This window comes from Euprymna scolopes, chromosome 10 (genome assembly GCF_053919585.1).
Source record: "Euprymna scolopes isolate OS-2025 chromosome 10, ASM5391958v1, whole genome shotgun sequence".
Classification (NCBI taxonomy): Eukaryota; Metazoa; Mollusca; class Cephalopoda; order Sepiida; family Sepiolidae; genus Euprymna; species Euprymna scolopes.
Window position 1 is genome coordinate 82,090,401 of NC_136491.1, and position 23,633 is coordinate 82,114,033.

The following is a 23,633-nucleotide window of genomic DNA, read 5'->3' on the forward strand; positions in this document are numbered from 1 at the left end:
CCATCATCAGATTTGTTTTTTCCCTCGCCATGCTGATAAATGGAAGAATTTAGTAATAGAGAATCCATGTGCTGTTCGTCAACAGTGATATTATCTAATGTCCGGAAGATTACGCATGTGGCATGAAAGTTAAGGTTATGTTCTATATATAAATATTATTCTATATATAAATATTATTTTATACATAAATACCTTTTCTGTTATAACACTTTGAATTTCAGCTCAACCTGATGGACCAAGTAAATCTGATGCCTTGATCTACATGATATATGATAAAAAGGGGGGGGGGGAATTTGAGTCCCCCCAATTTTTTTTTTTTGGACTAATCTTTTTATCTAGAAAAGTGAGAATATGTGTGTGTATGCAAGGACACTTCTCAACCTATATACTCAATGAATTTTTAATCTACAGACTTGAAATTTGGTATATAGGTTATTCACATACGTGGAAAACTTTTTAATAGGTTTTCATCCAGAATAAAGGGCTTCTGAAGGGTAAAAATTGAAAAGTTGGTATGTGGAAGTCAGATTTTTCTATGTTTGCTAACTGTTTTACGATTGCATGGGCATGAATAATTCAGATTATAGATTCCTTATGTGAGTATGAGTAGGCTTGAAAAAATTTTTCATAAAGCGTGTCGCGCTGGCCGAATGGTTATCGTACTTAATTCACTATCATTAGGTTTGAGTATTTTTTTCTTTGTACTTACAAGAAGTGAACTGTTTAGAGCAATAGTCACATGCACATATCTTAGTTTCTTTCCAGATTTTTTTTAAAGGAATTTAATGCTACGTTTAATACCTACGTTTATAATAAGAATTTTGCATTAATTACAATATAATATTTAGGCATATTTTACTACCGGGCAGCCTGCTGCTACTACAACAGTAGTTGAGCACTCACATCAATTTTTAAGGCTTGTCCAGAATTTCCCTATATTAAAAAAAAAAAAAAAAAATGATGTATGTACCCATGATAGAAAGAAAATACTGTATTCCAAAGTTCATGTAAATTGATCTACTGGATTTATTTTTAAATAAAAAATCAAATTCTATGGCTAAGTGAAGCGCAACAGTCTCGTGATGCAATTTTGAAAACAGGGTGAAGGAACCAGAGGGAGAACTCGAAATAATTTATACTTGCAAGATTTTAAAAGCCATTTTTAACATTAGGAGTGATGGAGGGAACATTGGAAAATCTCAAATTCGCTTTAATAAAATTTTCTGTATATAAAAATAAAACTATTTGAATTATTTATATGATTTTTGGAATATGATATTTTGTCACAGATTTGTCAAATGTTTTAATAGAGAGGGAAGTATGGACAAGCATACAATTTTTCTATAAATAATCTATCTCCATCTCCCTATATATAATACAATCAACGAATATATGAATGAGGCAGAGATAAAGAAGTAGAAATATTTAATAAATAAATTCTGCCATCATACACGCAACTATGTGAGATAATATATATAGATATTTAAAAAACAATTACAACTTACCTCAAAAACTTATGATTCCGATTAATCGTCCCAACACCAGTACAAACACCTTTCTATATAATAATTCAGTAAAGTTTTTTGTTCTGATTTTTTGTCAATCACCTACAATTAACTATCTTGTCGGATTTTTATTTTTAAAATTCTCCTCCCCAAGGGTTTTATTTTGATGCTTAAAGATAATCAAATTGACTGGAGTTCTGTTGAAAGTTGAAATAAAAATTATTTTGTCATAAATATGACTGGGCAAAAAAAGAGATGCATCAAGTTTGTAAAGTTTCAGTCCTTGAAACAGAATTACCTACCTTATGCAAATGTTCTATGTCAAGAAGTAGTTTAAGTATACTCAAAAAGTAAAGTGTTTTAATTTTCTCTGCCAAAACAGGTTGATAATCAGACAACTGGTTTGCAGTAATCAGAGTTAAATTTCTATTTTTTTCCTGCATATAGAAATTTGCATGACTTTTTTTTTTTTTTTTTAATAAAAACAATGGCTATTTTCTGAAACATTGCCTGTATCAGGAGTATCACAAAGCAAAGACTGTATACTGAATGCATACAATTTTACTTTCTAGCGGCTTGTAAACAGAGTTGCAAAGTCGGAAGGTATAGGGTCTGACTCCTAGAATTCCAAAATGTCCAGTTTTTCCTTTTAAAGTCTTCTAATAATTCAGATTTGATTCTTTAGAGAATAAAAAAATCTGACTTGGACTCATAGCATTCTCACGATACTGATCAAAACATCCAATGCTGCTTTAAATTTTATTTCAAGTGAGAAATGAAAGGATAATCCAAAAAGTACATTTTTTATATGCGTCAGGGATGCACTGCCCTCATAGTCCATTACAAGCACTTCTGTATCAGATAAGCTCAGACTGTTACCCCATCTTGAAACTGATAGATTCAAGTTACCTCTTTCAATGCAAAATTCAACATAATTTAACAAAAAAAACGAGAAAACAACACCAACTTGGCCACTTTTATTGAATTAAAGCTAAGTCACCACAGACAATCAGAATATTTGTCATATGGTTGGTATAGTAGAACCTCATTAGCTGTTGAGGGTCGATGAGACCAAATCTTCCAAGTTGATATTTATGATTCTCATAAATTTAAACCGTTTGTCTACATCTTTGTCTTTTTTTTTTTTATCATAGAAATTATTAATATATGCGTAATTTCAGATCAAATCATCCAGAGCTTGAAACCAATATCCCCAGACTTTGTTATAACTTGTACGACAGATGGACATCATTACAACTAAGAAATCCTGAAAATCTGAGCAGTTTCTGTTTTCTGTAAGCCCCGTGAGATTTTAACAATCATATTTTCTTGAATATTTTCAGTTTGGAACAGGAAGTGACCCTGAAAATTCACTCATTTAAGTTTTTAGATGCAAGGAATCCAAAAATTGCACCAAGTTTGCTCAGAAATGAAGCCATCTATACAAGTCTATCAGATTTTGAAATTTTTCACATGTGCAATATGGGGCAAAAAAAAAAGAAAAATAATAAGGCACCATTTTATTTATTTTATTTTTTCTTTTGGACATTCATGCAGACACTATGAAGTACCTCAGGACCAAAAATTGTAAAATGGTTTTGCATTTTTTTCAATCACGGTGTCTATTTAAAGTTCCTTTTCCAATTTTCAGAACTGTTAAGTTTTCATGATGTTCATCTGTGGTGAAAGTTACAACAAAATATGAGGATATGTTTTAAAACGCTTAATTTCTACATGGTTTGACATAGAATTATGCATATATATATCTTAATAATTATAAAACCGGACTGTCCGAGCGTCCTAGCTGGCTTGAATCTTGTATACATATATGTATCAGTGTATGTGTGCACATCTGTCGTGTGTGTGTGTGTATGTATATATATATATATATATATATGTATATGTATATATATATATATATGTATATATATATATATATATATATATATATATGTCTAGCCGCACTGATCAGCTGTGAAACAGCGAAACAGTACTGTATGTGGATGACTATAATGCTCCCTATCTTGGGTTGAGAATATCAGGAAGTGATATACAAACAGCCATTAACCTCTTAAACGACACTTTGTGTAAACAAATGGAGCGGAGGCATTTGGACGATGTCAAAACATCGTTAATTCATTATCCACACAGCATCAGCCGTATAGTGCAATGGTGAGAAGCCCTGACTGTCATTTGGGCGGTTAGGTTTTCACTATTATATAAACTTGGTTGAAATTCTCTTAACTTGTATCCTACGAATGCATACTTATGATGGAGAGAAATATCCTTTTAAACTTTTTTCCTTGTTTCTGCTATCATAATCATTATGAAACTTTATAAACTTTCACAAATTTAAAAACTTTTTGCAAATATGACACTATTCATCTTTGTAGTTTCTTTTAATGCATTAGTCTGCAAAATTTATTGTATATTTTGCAAATCTCTGATGAGAAGAATAGTATTTTTCGAAACTCCACAGAATTAGGTCATTCAAGTTTATCTGTACTCCTTGTCAGATAATTAAAAATTCTGTATACCTTCTTTATAGGTTCTTAATGTTTTTTTTTAGAATTTGAATTAATTTTCAATAAGATTTTATATATATATATATATATATATCACACACACACAAAAAGATATTTGGAATCTCCAGGTACATACAGAGGTTTTAACTAGGTTTTAAATTATTTAAAATTTTAAAAAGATACCATAATTTACAGAAAAATAAACATTTATTTTTTAGTTGAACATATACAAGGCCAAAGCTTTGATGTGAATGTAATTGCTATAATGTATAATGAAGAATTGCCTCATTTTGTTTAATGACATCAATCATTATGGTTTTTTAATGCTGTATAGTATTTTTCTAAACAAATATTTTACTTTTGTGAATAAACTGTTAGAATAACGATAGGTGGTACTTGTACAGTTTAATCAAGACATTAAAAAATGAAAATATCAAAAATGGTTATATTGTTTTGGATTGAAAATCTGTGAAAAAAAAATTTCACTTCATTTGACCAAGTAGTTTTTTTTTGTTTTTTTTACAGCAGAAAAACGTTCTTATGACAGTGCGTTGAAGGTAGCCATCTTTTAATTTTTTGAACACGGCACGGAGAGATAACTCAAGTTTAAAGCTCCGACACTCCCTCCCCATTTTTAATACTAGCTTTTCTTTTAAAAAATCGAATCGTTTGCTCAGTATCATAACAAATTGTTTTTTAGCTATGAAAAAAAAAAAAAAAAAAAAAAAAAATAATTGATGAAATTAATGAAATTTTTTTTCTGGAGAACTCCATTCCATAACGGATACGTACAATATAACTTCTTTTTTCTCAATATTTTCATTTTATAATGTCTTGATTAAACTGTACAAGTACACGATAATCGTAGCATTTACTAAATAAATTGACAGAATGAAGGAAATACTTTTTTTTCAACTAAAAAACTTCATTAATTCATTTATTGCGGACTATTATCTTCATATATCTTAGTTGTTGTTTCACGACGCAATAAATAAAATTAATAAATAATACTCATCTCAATAATGAATTCCAATTAAATAATATATACAAGTAACTTCATTTGTAAAGTACCATGGATCACAACTGGTAAAACCAGATGATTAAGGAAGAAAAAAAAATATATAATTCATAGAAATTAAGAAAAAAAAATTATATAATAGTTAGAAATTAAGAAAAAAAAACAAAAAATAAAAATTTTATCTTTCAGTAAATTTTCACTTTCAACCAGTCTCCACTTTTGGTGATTTCTATTAAGTTTACCTTTTAACATGTCAGAATTTATTTTTGTTAAAGACATTCTAATTTAAATTTTATTCCCCCCCCCACAAAAAATAAATAAAAAACAGTTGTCCAACTATGAATGCAAAGCATTTTTTTTTTTTTTTTTTTTTTTTTTTACATGGGAGTCATGATTTATAAAGGCCCAAAGTTGACTTGAGGATAAGTGTTAATGAATGTACGGTAGTTACTGAAACAACAGCGTATTAATAGTTAACGGTAGAAATGGATTATTTTTTTTGGGGGGGGGGGGAAGAGATGCTTAATAAGAACTTGTTTAAATTGAACTTGAAGACAACCATATTGTAGTTAGCTAGAAAGTAGGCCAGCAGAACAGAGTTCCACAAGCAGGTGGTTCTAGGAAAAAAAACTGTTTATTTACGTTTAGATTTAAGCACAGATAGAGAGCATTAAATATAAAAAAGAAAAATATTTTCCAGTAGGTTCTCAACTACTAACTCAAATTAACTATTTCTCCATATTACTCTGGTTTAAATATTCCTGTTTTAAGCAATTGGTGAATAAAATAATCCAATTATGTATTTACTTTCTGTAATAGCTAGTTTAGATTTTTTTTAGTCACAATTTATGTCAAATTAAATTTCTTTTAACTTCTTTTGAATATTGAAATTATTTTAGGTCATAAAACAAAGTAAATTGTTTCTGACTAATTTTCAAAGAGGATTAAAAAAAAAATGTCAGTAATAGTAATGATTACTGAATATCTATCCTACAATTTGATTAGTGAAATTAACTTTATTTTTTCTCACAGATCAGATCTAAATCAGAAAAAAAAAATTCTACATGAAATAGACATGATGAAAAAAATTTTTTTTCTTGTTACTGTTAGACTTGGCAATTACAGTAAATTGTGGTCTCGACAAGAGATAACTTCCAACAAAATTGAGGATATACCAAGTGTTGACATCCACAATACTGCTGTATGGCTGCGAGTCTTGACCCCTGCGCAAAGATCTTGCCTATGACATCTCAGACCAAATTCCAAATCACAGCCTCTTCTCAAAAGGAAATTCTGCTGGCTTAGTCATGTTTTTCCATATCTTGAGAGGAATTGATCACACCTACCCATTAAAGAAAGCATAGAAGTGGCCAACATAAGACATATATTGTTATAGTGAAGATAGACATAAAGCTAGTGGCTGGCTCCCGTGTTTCTGGTGTTTATTGCTGAAACCAGGAATGGCTAAAGTATGCTGAAAACTCATTTGGAATCGGATCAATCCAGCCAGAGTTAATGCTGTTACTGTCACCTAAATGGTAATTTAAAAAAAAACAGAACTACTAAAAAATAAAGTTCAAATTATTTTAAAGAGAAGATTGTTTAATCTTCTGCCACAAAATTTCATCTGCGTAAAAAAAAAAAAAAAAGGTTGACAGTCTGAAAGATGGTTCTTACTTGTTGGTTAGAATTAAATATTCTGTAAGTACATTTGGCTTCTATAAAATTTAAGTATTTCGACAGAATAGTGATACCCTTAACAAATTACTGTAAATCTTGCCAAAAATTTTTACCATTCAGAGTGTGATTTATTTTTTATGAAAGTCACTCTAAACAAAACATGAAACCACTTGATGTAAGGAGCTAAAATGAATGAAAAATGAATATAAAAGCAGGAGATTCATCTTTAAAATAAGAAAGTAATATAGGTAGGAGAAAACAGATTCTTAAGTCAACTTAATTCTGTTTCCAATTGGTTTTGGATTAGAAAACCATTATCTTATGAAATCTATGGCAGTCTCTGAAGTATCCGACTATGGTTCCGGAGTTCTATAAATTACTCGAGAGAAATTTAGCAATACAGCTATAATAAAAAACAGAAAACATGTTTGAGAGTCATTTGGTAAAATCAGTTACTCTCAATATGCATGGTTAATTCCACTTGTTCCCCCTCTTCTGAGGATATCTACTTGCCTCCCCATGAGGGCAAAGTTAGTCACATTATTGGTTTTTATGTGATGATATTCAGCTCCCCAAAAAAGGGCACTCTAGATGGAACCAAAGTAAAAATGGCTCCAGTCGAGAATGATTTATCCTCCTCTGAGTGAGGACAGAACAGATGTTACAATTTGATCATAGACAAAGTATAAGCTCTGTATTTTGAATTGAGAAACTGCCCTTCATTCATGAAGCAGATGTTACTCGTAAATTGGACAACTCTTTCAATGTTATTTATCTGACTTTGATATTTGATATTCCTGGAAAACAACCAACTTCAGAAAATTTCTTGCATTTCTTCCCCTGAGAAAATTCGGTTTTTCTTTTATTTTGGAATAGTTACAATTTAATGTTTTATCTTTTATGAATTATATCACGTTCAAATATATTGATAGCATGAACTATCAAGAAACAAACTATTTTTTCACAGTGCTAAATATGCGAATAGAGCTGTTAAAAATAAAATTATATAAACATAACGAATAGCCTATGTGGATCGACTAATGTTTTTGTGTTAATATTTTGTGTTTAAACACTAGTCGAACCAAATAGGCTATTCCTTATGTTTATATATTCAAGCACATCTGATTGAACACGACGGAGTTCTTTTTATCAGATTTTGTTGGATAACTTTTCCACTCGTCAAGCGGTCTATTTCGGCTGGCATGTTGCATATTATAGAGCCCAGTGGCTGTTATTTGACCATATTCTTCTAAAGTGCTTTCAATCAGTACATCCGACCGTTGTAAATAACTAAACAAATAAAATTAAAATTAAAAATAAATAATTGGCACTTACCCATCCTACACTAATCTTTTATAACCAATATATATATATATATATAAAAAAAAAAAAAATAGAACTAACTACAAATACACCAAACCTCAATAAAAAAACAAAATGACAATAGCAACAATCGCTCCTGACAACAATTGGATGCACCGATTGAAAGTGCTTGAGAAGAATATGGCTAAACAACAACTACTGGGCACCATAATATATAACATGCCAGCCGAAATAAAGACCCTTCAGCGAATTAAAAAGTTATCCAACAAAATTGGAAAAAAAAAGAACTCTGTCATGTTCATTCAGATGTGCTTGAATAATGACTTGCTGCTAATATATATATATATATATATATAGGGATGCAAATAATTATTTATCCCCTCAGTGCTTGTTAAGATAGAGTCGACAGATTGATATTTTAAATATGTGGTGTTTTAAGCAAAAACAACAGTACTTATTTGTCATGTCGGAAATAGTAAAAAAAATTGCAAAAATTCATTGGGTATAAAATTATTTACAGTTAAAAGTAATTTTTATGGAAAACTGGGGGGCAATTGCATTTTTCCTAGATGTGAACACCTTGAAGATTGCGAATACAGGGTACATATCCTTTTTCACCACTTTAATGGCTGACGTACTGTTTTAGACCATAGCAATGGACTCTTTTTCTTTCTTTTTTTTTTTTTTACTAAAAAACACGATATCAATTGTTCTACTTGATGGATTTTTATAATTTTTGGATATATTAATATTTTCGACATGACAAGTACTGTTGTTCTTGTTTAAAATCAGATATGTAAAAAAAAACAAAAAAAAAAAAAAAAAATTAAAATAATTTGATCTGTTGACTACCTTAACAAGCTCCCTCCCCCACCAGGATTGGATGTGACACATACTGTTGATGGCTGTTAACAATTACTCAGCAAAACTGAAAATATGTTTTACATAAAAATCGCCTTTTAGGACAAGGATGTCAATTTTACATAAAGGATGTGAAAATAGATATGGTTTGAAATTATAATCTGATTACATGGAAAAGGACATCTTTTAAGTCATGTATGGATAAAAGGTAAACATAATGTGCTTGTGCATTATAATCGTTATAAAAATTTAAAAAAAAAGAAAAGAAAGCATTTTAATATACTATTACATAATTACGTACAATATAGTAATTAGCAAAATTCCAAAAAATTACGAAAAATGATAGACTAGAAAAATAATTACAAGAAAAAATAAAATTAATCGGATAATGCAGTGTGATCAGTTTTTTTTCTACTGTGACCAATTCTGTATGACAAGTTGACTTATCTCCCTTGTTTGCAGTTAATTTCCATAATTTCAAATTAGAATATGACGGATCAAGAATATAAGATAATAGTGATATTTTCTTTTGTAAAAAATAGTTCTAACAGATCTCCTACTCTATCATTTTTTTTTCGTAATTTTGGATTTTATTTCATTAATTCCGACAGGACATGTAATTACATAATAGTGTTTTTAATTAAAATACGTTTTTTAATATCCAATTATAATGCACAAGCATATCATAGTAGCAAAAGAGATAATTTTTAGTGAATAGTTGTTCTTGCTAAAAATTAAGATTCTTTTTATTTATTTATTTATTTTTTTTTTTTTTTGAAGTCATTTTAGACTGCTTTGAACATAATTCAAGTAAATTTTATAAACAAATGAAATAGTTTAAAAAAAAGTTACTTTTTTTTTTTTTCATATAGTTAAAAAATAAAGAAAACGAATTTGGATCATTTGGATGGCTTTTCTCATCTTCGGGATTGGGGAGTATTCTCAGCATTTCAACCAATATAACCTCCGACTTTATCCAGGTTTATCTTGTTGAACTCCGGAATGGAATTTCAAACAGAACCCTTTATTTAATAATTCAAGAGGATAGACTCTTCATGTTCCATCAGCTATGACCTCATAGAATTCTGTAGGAATTTTTAATTATCTTTTTAGTATCAACTCTACTGAAAACTGAACCGTCATCCCCCATCCCCCGCTCCAGAATACTGTACTTGATAGAATTACTGTGGATTAAATACAAGGTTCCGTTCAAAGTTCCGCACAGATTCCAAAGTTCAATAAGACTCACCTAAAGAAGGTCAGAGGTTACATTACCCAAAATATTGTGAAAATAGTATCCAAAATGAGAAGAGTAGTCTAAATAATCAAAATATTAAATCCTCATCTAAAAAAAAAAATAAAATAAAAAAAATTTAAAAAATGACAAAACATAAAAGATAAAGATAAAATTATATATATCATACTTTTGATGTTATAATGAACAATTTCATTATTTGTCATTTTTTAAAATTGCTTCTAATGTTTCAATCCGGCAATAATCAATCACACTCTGTAGCTGTCTGCACTTGAATTTTTATTGTGCAAAATATAAAAATTGTTGGTGACAGTTTTCATCAATTAAACTATTGGTGTACCACAGTGGTTTAGGTGAATACACCAAACAGTGATCGTAGGGAAATGTTGCCGCTGCAAATACTAAATGTTTAATGGAAGTAATGAATATATCACAGAAGTTAATGAAACATGAGTTGTTATCAGTTTTCTTTTTCTTTTTTTTTTTTTTTAAACATAAATAGTACTAGATTGATATCTGGAATTATGGATGAGCAACACATCCCATCCCTACCTTCAGAAATGTTGGTCATTGAATTGTTTTGGGGAAAAATGGGGGGGGGGGGTAACAAACAGAACTCTCTTCATATAAGTTAGACATATATATATATATTTATTTTTTTTTTTTTAATAATCTTTTAATTTACTATTTAATCTTAGAAACATGTAGATTTTAGAGAATGGTCTTGTATAACATTAGGCTAAAGTATATTCATTTCTCTATTAGCTGAAGACGTCAGCTATTAGAGATATGAATATTCTTTTCTTTTTTTTTTTTTTTTTACTTCAAGATAATTCCCGTTTGCCTTCCCACAAGGGCAGGGTTCAAGACAATTGGTTTTTGATGTAGGGAAAATATAGCTCCTCAAAAAGAGGTACTCTGGATCGAGACAAAAATTGCCTCAGTCAAAAAGGATTTTTTTTTTTTTACTAAGCAAAGACAGAAAAGCTTTAGTGTAGCAATAGCATTAGAATAGATTCTACAATATTTATTTATTTATTAATCATGATGAAAAAAAAAAAAATTATGCCCTCAAAATAAATAAATAAAGGTGAAAAATTTCCAAAGTGTTGATTCAATTACTGATTTAGAGAAAATTATAAAACGCATTCTTAATCTGGAGGAAAAAGAAAAGTTTTCATTTAATATATGTTACTAAGTGATTATTTGGTAACGACTTGGCTATTTACATTCTGTCTGCTAAATTGCAATCGAAATATCATGTTCACTTTTGTTTACAATTGAAAACGAAAGTTAATTCCTATTTTAGTCACGTAAATTATTTAAAGTGAAATCAATTTGGGAATTACTTTCAAAGAGTTATTTTTAAGTTAAACCACAAGTAAACGAAATGAAAAAATTGATAAACATTGTTAACGTAAACGGTTAGTTATTTTAGGAATAATTCTAAAACCCATTTCACTCGAACTCATTAATTATAGCAAATTTTATCATACACTTAAACAGCCGAAATGAAATGTTGCCATCTTATAAACAGGCTAAGGGCACATAACTCAAGTTCATAATTTTCTAATGGAGAAGAGGGCATCTGGGTTTAGTTGTCAAAAAAGAAATATATAACACAGAAATGTTACCAAAGGCAAGATAAGTCACTTTTCTACCTAACTGGATAAGTTTTGATTTAATGTAAAATGTTTATTCGGTTTGAAGAAAAAAAAAAAAAAAAAAAAAAAAAAAAAGCTATTGAGCATGAGCTAAAATAACATGAACAAAAAAATGGCCGCGACGTTTGATTTCAAAATAAGAAATAAAACAAAATGGTAGTAGAAACCCACCCAATACATGTTACCGTGACATTTATTGGATGGGTTACTTGCCACAATTTTGCTTTATTTCTTATTTTGAAGTGGTTATCGAGGTGAAAAGAGACATCGCAGCCATTTTTTCTTGTTCTTCCGTAACGCTCAATATTACTTGTTTTTCGAATCGAATAAACATTTCACATTAAAAACTTATTGGGTTGGGTAGAAAAATAACTTATCTTGCGTTTGATAAACATTTGTTTTTTTTTGCAACTTTTTCATACCTCTGTGGAATACAAACCCGGGAATCTTTATTTAAATAAAGTTATTGATTCGCAGTTCTTTTATGACGAAAAACATAAAATTGAATTATCTTGACTTGTTTATGAAAAATGGCGACTATATTTTCTGGTTAAGTTTTCATTTCGGCATTTCACGTGTACGATGAAACTTGCTTAGTGGTGAATCAAAAAGAACAGGCGACTAGAATATATCTTGTACGTACCCGTTATGGGATTAAGTTCTCATAAAAAGTTTCCCTTAATTTGATAAAGTAGTTATTTTGTTTTATTTTTCTTACAGAGGAAAATAAAATTTTAATGAGATCGATCGTATCTTGGCTATCTTATTTCGCGGACAAGAAGGGGGTACCTTTAAAAGAAAATCGTATTACCGAAGGACAAAATGAAAAAGGGATTAAAAGAAAAAAGGGCAAAGAAACTCTGTAAAATAAGTGAAAAAAAAAAAAAATACGATAAACTATTTATCTAGATATTTTTTCTGCCCATGTTTCAAAGTAATCTGGTCAAATTTTGACAAACTTTAAGCGGTGATAGAGTTATCTCCCTTAGCGCCCCTCTTCTCGTCCGTGAAATAGGCAAGATGGCGGGATACGATTGCTCTCCCTTAAAATTCGATTTTCCTCCGTAAAAAAAATAGAAACCTGATCAAATTAAGTGAATGTTTTAATTCCATAATGGGTACGTACAATATTTTTTTCAAATGATTAAACTAAACAAGTACCCTTTCACCTAGCAATGTAAATAAAAAAAAAATATCGTAAACATTGAATTAAGCTTCAAAATACTTAAAATAAAAATACCGCTGTAACAGATGCACAATTACACAAGCACAGAATTTTTTTTATTTGACACCGTTTGCTGCGAAATTCCAGTCGCCTGTTCTTCTGATTCACCAACGTGAATCAAGTAAAAAAGTTGAATTCAAAAACTCACTAAATAATTTACGTGATTGAATAATGTAGCTATAAAAACGATATCTCTACAGAATTTGAACCCGGTAGGTATTTTTTTTTTTTATCCTAATCTACCTTAAATTAAACTAAGTTTTTAGGATAAGTTTGATTTGGTTCAAGTTCTGTAGAAGCACAAAAAAAAAACTGATAACATTTTCGATATTTTGAATTTCTTATGCCTGAGAGAGTGAAGAAAAAAATACGTTGTATTTGTAGCATCAACATTTTTGTTTTTTGTTTTGTTTTTTTAGGGGGGGGGAGGCTTGTCGTGAATGACAGACGTGAGAAAAAAAAAAGAGCATTTATACTGTCTATTATCAGGATTATTCATTCTGGGCCGATAAATAAAGCAGATAACGCAAATATAATGAAGACAACGCCTCCGATGAGCGTGACAGTCCGGGTGGATATCTTCTGGGCAATGATCCTGCCGCCGACCACGGCGAGTCCCGTGCAAAGGCTGTGTCCGAAGATCCCACCGAGGATGACCCCGTAAAGGTGTTCCCGGGCGGCGAGAATGATTGTTGCGATTTGCGACCGGTCACCCCACTCGGCCACAAACGTGAGAGTCAGCGCCTGGAGAAAGACCGTGGACAGGATGCCACTAAACCAGCGCCGCCCTGGGGTGCGGATGATCCCCGTCTCCATGTCCTGGCTGTAATTAGTCTTCTGCAGTTCGTCTTCACGCTTTTTTAGATCGGCCTGCACCTCCTCGTACTCCTCTTGGGCCTCGTCCGGTGACATCTCGTACCCCTCCTTCAACATTTTTAAACCGAAAACGGCGAAGAGCAGAGAGGACACGTAGTAGGTATACTTTCGGGGTATGACTGTAGTCGCATAGCCGAGAATAGCCGACATGATTGTCATTAGTGCGAGGGCACTCATGGCTCCCATGAAAACGGTCACTCGCGAATGTCGCATTGCCATGATCGCGGCAATGAAAAAAGTTTTATCGCCCAATTCGGACACAACGATGACCGACAGGGAGGCCACGAACGCATGGATAAACCCGAGGTTGCCCGTTGTTTTAACTTCATTTTCTTTTTTTGCTGGTAATAGTTCGTTCTTCTTACCGGGTAACGAATAACTCGGTTTCTCCAGACCGGGTGGGGCAGCGATCCCTTCTTTTGGTAAAGGTTCCCTCGGCACGGATTCGGCTAGACATGATCCGAAATATGTACAAAAACATAGACACACAGAAAATACTACAACCACAACACAAGGGTTTCGTCGTAGTATTAAGTTCATTTTTTTATTATTCTCCTCGTAACAGCCCTAACAAATATAGGGCAGTGGAGTGCTGGTAAATATTTTACTAATAAAAAAAAACACAACAATGTAAATTCCCAGGTCTTGAAGGCGTGTCAGCTGGAATAAATATACAGATGCACTTGATCGCTCTCCTATGGCCGGAAGTGAAATAGTTTTACTTCCGCTTTTAAAACAGAAAGAATTTTTTTTATTTTTCATAAATAAAATATTTTTTAACAGATATTTTTTGTTCTTAAAAGAATATTTACAAAGTTAGCTCAAATTAAGTTTTCAATTCTTAAAAAAAAAATACGAAACAAAATTAATGTAACAGAGTAATGATTAACAGTACTGAAATGATAGAATAAAAAAGTTTCTGATAAAATCATAAAAATGATAAATAAAAAGAAAAAAATGAAATTTATATAGTAGAAATAAAATAAAAAATATTTCATAAAAAGTATAACTTATCGTCATTAATATTTACACGGGGAGAAAAATAAATCGATAAAACCGGAAGTTACGTAAGCATTTACGTCATACGGCTATTGCCACGCGGCTGTCACGTTTTGTCTTTCTCGTTTCGTGATCTACCGATTTTAAGGAATAACTCGTTTTTTTTCCACAGATTAAAAAAGATATACATTTAATTAAACACAATAGTAATTTTGCGTTACAAGACTTTCTTTTGTAGAAAAAAAAGTACCTTTAATTAAAAGAAAATCATTTTTATTTAACCTTGAACAAAAAAAGTACACACCAAAATAACCTTTCTTCGTCCAATCATTTGACTTGATTTTATGTAACTAAAGGTAATTTGAAGAGTTAAATCTTATTTCAGTCACTGAAATTGTTTAGAGTGAAAAATGGCACAAGTGAAAAATCGGCGCTTGTGCAGTATAGCAAAGATATTAAAAACTGGAGATACAGAAAAAAAAACAACACTTAGCAGTTTGTAAAATCTAATAAAAAGTAGATGAGAACTCTTAGTTACCCCCCCCCCGAAAAAATAGATTCTACTTTATTTTAGGCGATAACGTGTAAACTTCCAGAAATAAATAAATAAAGTGAGGAATTAGTTTATTTAACATAAATAATCCTCGGCCATCTTTTCTATGACAGTTAAATATTTTTTTTCTCAATCTTTAACCCTAAGTCCACCTGGCAAATCTTAAAAAAAAAAAAAAAAACGCAAAGAGTTTATCTCCCATAGTAAAAAAAATGAAATAAAGAAATAATAATAATCCCCATTGTAATTGAAACGCTTGGAACCATAACAAAAAGCCACCATAAATGGCTTAATCAGATTGACAGAAGAGTTTCTTTTTCAATTTTACAAAAGGCTTGCCTGTTGGGAGCAGAGCGAAAGTGTTAAGGTATAGCTTGAATGTCTAAACCAAAGCTATAGAAAAAAAAATAAATAAATAAGTAAAACTTGTAGAGAATGCGCTGTTTTACGGTTGTTATAAAAATGACAATGTACACTTTATGCCAGAATGGTCACATAAATAATTGATTGACCTGATTTGGTCAGTCAGACATACTTTTTAATACAGCATACACACGGTTTGGTGGGCTACCTGTCTTTCTAATTCTGTTTTTACTAAGGTTAAGTCTATTGTCAGTCCATAGTCATAAAAAGTTTTTTCATATGAATACATGGCACGTTGGGTGAAAATCTATGATATAGTCGGAATCTTTTTCCCTCATTCTTATTTCAGTAAATCACACTCTTTAAACTTTTAAGTTGGGTACTCATACACCATCTTGCAACCCTTCCTGGTTCTTTGGTTATCAGCTAATAGTTATTCATGCGTTTTCTTACTCTGGCTGCAGATACTACACTTTCATCTACAAAAAAGCCATTATATGCTGATGTTACCCACTGAAGATCAAGAATAAGTGGAGCAATCTAGGGAAAGCAGTGGCGCCCTCCACTACATCTTGGCGTAGAAGCTAACAAAAGGCAGTCTATGGTTTTGATTAATTTTAATTTTCATCTAATAGGACAGATATATATTTACAAATAAATACACTTTGCTCTTTATTATAGAACTAGTGGGGGTACCCAGCATTGCCTGGGTGTGGAGAGGTGGTATGGTAAGACTATTGAGCAACCCAGCCGTAAAATAAAAAAATGTTTCAATCGATCGAGTACCCGAGCAAGCGCAAAAAAAAAAAAAAAATAGAGAAAGAAAATAGCAGCAAGTACCCGTGTGTGTGCAAAAAAAAAAAAAAAAAAAAAAAAAATCCCAACCCCCTTTATAAAAAAAAAAATAGCGAGTACCCGTGTGCACGAAAAAAAAACCCCAAAGTAGCCAGGCTCGAACTTGTAACGCTAAGAGGAAAAGGAGGTGAAAAAAAAAAAAAGAAACACTTTAGTCTGCTGTCCCATGACGCGCTTACGACGTTACAAGCGTTCAAAATAATGCTTTGAAACATACGTTAAGATTGCAAAGAAAGAACGGATGAAAACACCAAAATATAATCACTCAGAAAAAGATGTACATGAAAAACTCCCCACCAGCAGAAGAATATGAAGATAAGAAGCTATTCTCCTGATATTGAGCACTTAAGTGAACTTTTTAATGCCACCTCAGTCTAGAAAGATTTCTCGTTACGGCCTGTTGCAATGAAAAACAAACTGAAAATAATTCAGTTTTATAAATAACAAAGTAGAATTTGCATTAACCGAAAAAAATGATGACTAGGGCTATGACAAGAGAATATTCTTTTCATTATTTTGACTCTCAAGTATATATCAGTTTATATTCTAATATGTTTTTACATAGAGTGATGTGGTTCTCAATTGATTAACTGTGTCGGATATATACTCGAGAGTCAAAACAATAAGAATATTTTCATGTCATAGCCCTAATTATGAATTAGCAGTTACGATGTCAAAGTTTAAAAACCTTTAACCCTGTTTGGTTTTTTGCTTATCATCATTGGATTATAATTTTTGTTTCTTTTAAATAAAAACTTAATCTTCAGTTTACTTAATCTTCTGATAAAAAAAAAATTGAAACAAGGAAATTATTTATTCGCCATAATTACAAAACAACCCTCTGTAAAAAAAAACAAAAAAACTTAGAAGTACTAGAGGCACTGCCCTCTGCTCATCAAGGTAGCATTACAAGTTGATTTTTTTTCTTTTTAGATAATTGTTATTTTATCAACTTGCATGAAAAGAGCTATGTAAAAGATGCTTAAAACCGTTTGAATTATGCAAATGCCATCAGTAGTTCAAAAGTTATGAGAATTTTAAGTGCCAGAATTTAGGCTTTTCCGTGAACATTTTTCTTTAGAAAAAGTGGGTTAAATTACGGACCTCAACATTTCAAGAAATTCGGTAATTTCGTCACCATTTATTTATTTTTCAAGCTATTCTCATGAAACTATATGCTCTTATGTAAAATTGTGTGGTCTTTCTGATTATGTAGTCAAATCTGATGTATCTCTTTACCATAAGCCATGAATTATAAATTAAGATGTACAAATTTCAATTCTTTTTTTTTTTAAGTGGCACATGGTATCATACAGTTGGTGTCTATTCATGAACAAAACTAAGTATTATACTGGTATTAAAATATAGCTTTATTGATAGTAGGTATTTACCTGCCTCCCCACTAAAGAGGAGTTTAATCTGGGGTGTAGCCATTGAATGCCTAAAGAGCATTCATGGCCAGTATTTACTACTCCCCTCAAAGAAGAGAAAAAATTGAGTAGATATGAATTAATCTCAGAAACAAATTGAAGAAAATTTTTCATATAGATTTTGGATCTCTATAAAGGATGGAAATTCCCATAGTCGACCAGAACTTATGCATTTTGGGACCAGTCCAATTTTCAATGTATAAATCCTCTCTATCTGGCCCAAAATATACCCCTATTTTCTGAGATGCAATCATAACTCGTACTCTAGATGAATTCTCGATGTAGCTTTCACAGAATCAGGAATCCTGATAAACAACAACTATATATTCACCAGTTGATGGTAATTTTCGTCATTTCTATTCTGTTGTTTTACTGAAAATTCAACTATGAAAACAAAGAAATAAAACGGTAATTTTTTTTACCTTGTTTCCATCTTAATATTTAAAATGATTACTTTAGGGTATGTTGAAAACGAATATCGCATTTAAATTTTCTGCAAATAAGTAGTTTTTCGGATATTAAGCAATGTCATTTCTTATGTTATTGCTGGTATGAGCTACTGGATTGGATACGCATGGGAAGAGTTATATGGTATATGTGGACTGATATACAGGCTGGATTAAAGTTGCCCTACTACCATCAGGAAATGCTGCAGTAGTATACAATGTATTGAGGGGTTGGTTCTAAACATATGGTGCACCGGAGAAGATATCATCCGACAGGGGGCCACCATTCGACTCATTGGAGTATAAATTGTTCATGGGAGACTGGGGCACAAAGATGTATATAATCCGCACATTATCCACAAAGTAATGGTTGAGGCGAACAGCACAGGTTATGATGACATATAGGAACAAGCCCCACCAGAATCTCTGATTATCACCAGCCGAAATGTTATATGATCGAACAAGAAGAGATTACAGGTGCAGACCATATCTGCGACAATGGATTAAAACGGGGAGAGTTGTCATGACCATGTGTAATAGACAATAGCGGATACAGCTGGATGGAAGTGGCAGGATCACACTATGCCATTGTTGTTTCTTCCGGAAGATCCAATCTGTCATGGATAAGCCAGATTATTCGTCCGTACAACCACTCTCTCACCCACCTCCTTAAAGGCCAAGAATGGAGGATAGCGTATTCCCATGTGACATACACGAGACGATAGACAGATGATGATGTAGCGATGGCAGACGACACATCTGACGAGATATGGAGATGGATAACCAAAACCTGATTAGGCACAAACCAACAAATCCGATCGCACGACGCAGCATGAGGGTAACACGACCACCAAGACCATAATCCCCACAAATACGACTATCAACTCACCACTACACAGAACTTTCTCAACAAGAAACCACAAAACACTGGTGTTGCAGTCATAAGTTGGGGGGGGGGGGAGCATGTAATGAATGGGGGACGACCGATGAGACGGGTCGAAAAAAAGTGGAACACTGCTCGTCATGCGGTGTTATAAATTAGAAATCATGTAAAAAAAAAAAAAAAAAAAAAAAAAAAAAAAAAGGCCGGTGTGAATTTTCTGTGCATGAGATTTACAAACTCTAGTACAAGAGAGCTCTCCCGAGGATAACTTTAATAAGTTTAGTCCAACAGTAACTTGCATCCAATAACATCAGTGTAACACATGTGTAGTATCTGTTCTGATGCTGCATTGCACCTTTTCTGTTCTCAGCCAATGGAGGAGGGATCCTTTGTGACTAAGTATTGTTTTATTTTTGTTTCTATCCAGAGTGCTCCTTTCTAGGGAGCTGGATTTTCCCCACATTAAAAACCGACCTTGTGTCTAACTCTGCCCTCGTAGGGAGGCAAGTAGATAGGAACATCAGTGTAATTGCAAGATAAGAACTGAAGAATTCTATGGTAAACTACAAAATAAATACAATAAAATGAAGGTTATCTTTTTCTATAAAAAACAAAAAAATTTTTTAAATTTAAAAAAAACTAAAATTGTCTTCAGAATCATTAGAAAAACTGTTAGATTTTGAACAAGGATTTTCTGTTTCTGAATTTTTGAGATGAGGACTGGATATTTGTATTGGATTCTTCGGACTACTGTTCTCACCTTGAGTGTCATTTCCACAATGTTTCGGTCAATGTAACCTCCAACCTTCTTCAGTATTCTACTGAACTTGTGAATGTTTCTGCTGAACTGGAGAATTTGGGTGGAATTTCAAACAGAACCTTTTATTAACTTCATGGAGGTAGTATGTTCTTGTTCCATCATCCATGACTGGATAGAAGTTCCAAGTAATTTGCAATTGCATTTTTCAGTTGCCCATACTGAGAATTGAACCTCCAACCGTCAGGAGAATATCACTTTTACAATTGATTTTTTTCAAGTATTCTAACCATTGCACCAAGTCTCCTTGCTGACAAAGAAAGTAGCCATGTTACATGAGCATTCAGTTGGGCGCATGCAGATTTACTGATCAACATATGCAAAATTTACACAGCAGTTGGTGACAATGATTCTTTAAATATGCACCACTGAACTTCTGTTAGTCTAGCCACTTGCATACTGTCTGTTGTATGTCTGTTGCTCTGTTCACGTCATATCAGGTTTCCCCTATTACTTTGTCTATGGTGCTGCACGTCTGACATCAATTTTCACGTAACTTTGTCATACTAATGTTTGATATTCACTATGTTGTTTATTATTCTGTTGTTGTCTGTCAACATTTCATTACCAAATTTAATAGAGCACAAAAAACCCCACAACTCCTGACTGGTATTAATCTCATGTCACCCTACACTGATGATTCCCGAAAGGATGAAACATTAATATCTGTAGGTATTAAAAAATTATTATTGTAATATATATATAATTATGCATGTGTTGTGCTAAGTTCAGCCATGCTGATGAATCTTGAATAATGAAACACGTCTGTGAATAACTATACTTTAAAATATCGATGATCGATCACTGCTTCCGTTCACACTCAAAAGACAATGGATACCTCCTATAGCTGCGCGTGTAATTGTGAGGCAAGAGTTGCACAATCGCCAACCACATCTCTTCTGAATCTGCACCGCTTGTTGCCACATCTGGGCAGGAGCAGCTAGAAAGAACTTGTCCTGCCTTGATAGAGTTCAAAATAGACTTCGTAGCCTCGTAGGAGATGTCCTTTTCTCTTCCCTGCAACCTCTATCTCACAGAAGAGATGTTGCAAGCTTGTCTCTGATGTATCGTTATTTTCATGGAAAGTGTTCGACTGAGCTTCAATCTATGGTCCCACCTCGCCAAACTTTCACAAGAAACACTGGTCTAGCTGTAAACACTATTAATAATTCCCCCCACTCTTTATCTGTGCCTAAACTTAAACGTAGATTCCATGAACAGAGCTTCTTTCTTAGAACTGTACGCCTGCGGAATTGTCTTCCATTTTCCTGCTTTCCGGCTGAGTATAATATGGTTGTGTTCAAGTCTAACGTAAATAAGTTCTTGATGAGCCGTTCCATATAAGTTAACAAATTTACCGAATTTTCATTACTAATGATTACTATATTTTCCAATTTCTACTGTACACTCTTTAACCCTTATCCTTGAGTGGCCTCTTGGCCTTGATAATGTGGTGATGCCTGTGTAAAAAAAAAAGGCCAGTGACAAGAAGAAGGACAGGATGACTGAAAACAATGCAGAGATAAGTGGGGAGCACATACAGCACCCGAAATTTCCAAATGGTCACTCATTTGAGTACTGATCAGACTCAACGTTGCTTAACTTTGCTATCTAATGGGAACCTGTGTGTTAACATGATTATGCTGTATTTTAAAATATATATACTAAATTTTTCTGTGACTCATCGGGTCAGAATTACTATGACTATTTATTATACTTGAATTTAAAAATCCGTAAACTGTAATATATCTAAAAATAAAGTGTCTCTTCACATCTATATCACCATTATTATTTTCTCCTGTTGTTACAAGTGAGATAAACGTTATTGCAAAAACCACAACAGCTAATAAAGAGAAAATTTATTGCCCCCTCCCGCCCCCAAAAAAAATCCGAGTTAAATCTTACTTACAAAACACAAATAAAATTCTACAGTAATCTTTTTAAATACAAGTTTTAGATTTATTCTCTTTCTTTCTCCTGGACCTATAAAGCCTTGTGGGGGATGCCCTTTTCTTGCAACCTCTTTCTCACAGAAGAGATGTTGCGAGTTTGTCTCCGCTTTATCATTATTTTCATGGCAAGTGCTCGGCTGAGCTCCATTCTATGGTCCTCCCTCGCCAAACTTTCACAAGAAACACCCGTCTAGCAGAAAACACTATCACTAATTTCCCCTACTCTTTATCTGTGCCTAAACCTAAATGGAGATTCCATGAGCAAAGCTTCTTTCTTAGAACTGCACGCCTTTTTTCTGCTTTCCAGCTGACTACAATATGGTTGTATTCAAGTCTAATGTAAAGAAGTTTTTGATGAGCCGTTCCATATAAGTTAACAAATTTACCGAATCTCCATTACTAAGGGTTATTATATTATCCAATTTCTACTGTACACTCTTTAACCCTTATCCTCGAGTGGCCTCTGGGCCTTGATGTGGTGATGCTTATGTAAAAAAAATATATATATATCTGTAAATTTATTTCTATTTTATTTACAAAAATGCTAAAAATAAGGGAAAACAGGGAGGAAAGATAAAATTGTTGCCATAGAAAACACGACATGATTCCATTTCCATTTGATGAAAATTGGTTTTCATTTTTTGTTGTAGACCATCTACTAGTTTGCTAGTTGTGTACAAATCCCATGAGCGATAGGAGCCTTATTATATGTCTGAAAGTGACACAATGTTCAATGAGCAAGATCAAATATCAACTCATGCTCTCTACCGATCAGAGATATGACAACAGGACCATTGCCAGCACCCTCAAAATGCAAATCGAGATGGTTCAACGCTTGAGGGTACAGTTAAACAAAGTTTCCGGCCACAGTTATGGTCTTTGGTGTGGTTTAAAGTAAGAGTTACATCGTGCCACCTCACATCTTCAAAGTCGGCTTGAAAGTCAACACCAAAGTATATGTGGGTGTGCTGAAGAGTATGGTGATGCCCTAGTGCAATCAGGTGGCCACTGGCAGACCCTGTGTGTAGCAGCAGGAATTGGTGCCGGCACACAAGTTCAAAGAAACCCAGGCTTCAAAAGGAGTGCTATGACTTTGTACCCTTCTCTCACTGATCCCCCTCCTTCCCTGATCTGGACCCACTGGACCACTTCCTTTGGTCATACATCGAGAACATCACCAACATAACCTCCCACAACACCAAAGCCAGTCTGATTGCTGCCACCATCTGAGTATTTGCCAAGCTACCACCAGCGCTTGTGGAAAAGGCATGCTCCCAGTTCTGGGCCCGTATTAAGGCAGTGATAGGGGCTGAAGGCGAGTACATTGCATAGCTGTCAGCTCTACTATATAATAAAGTTACATACTGTATATTTTGTGTCTATTAAAAAACGAAAAAAATTTA

General features: G+C 32.7%; 2 protein-coding genes across 2 annotated transcripts in view; both read right to left on the minus strand.

Annotated features, from left to right (window-relative positions):
* The window catches only part of LOC145286120 (acetyl-CoA acetyltransferase A, mitochondrial-like), a 152,921-nt gene that overhangs the window by 112,419 nt on the left and 16,869 nt on the right, over window positions 1–23,633 (minus strand). The gene's annotated exons all lie outside the window — the stretch shown is intronic.
* Window positions 1,495–14,825, minus strand: LOC145286118 (putative divalent cation/proton antiporter TMEM165). Its single transcript, XM_080134818.1, has one exon. The coding sequence runs from the start codon at window positions 14,470–14,472 to the stop codon at window positions 13,552–13,554; it is 921 nt and encodes a 306-aa protein (XP_079990944.1). The 5' UTR covers window positions 14,473–14,825; the 3' UTR covers window positions 1,495–13,551.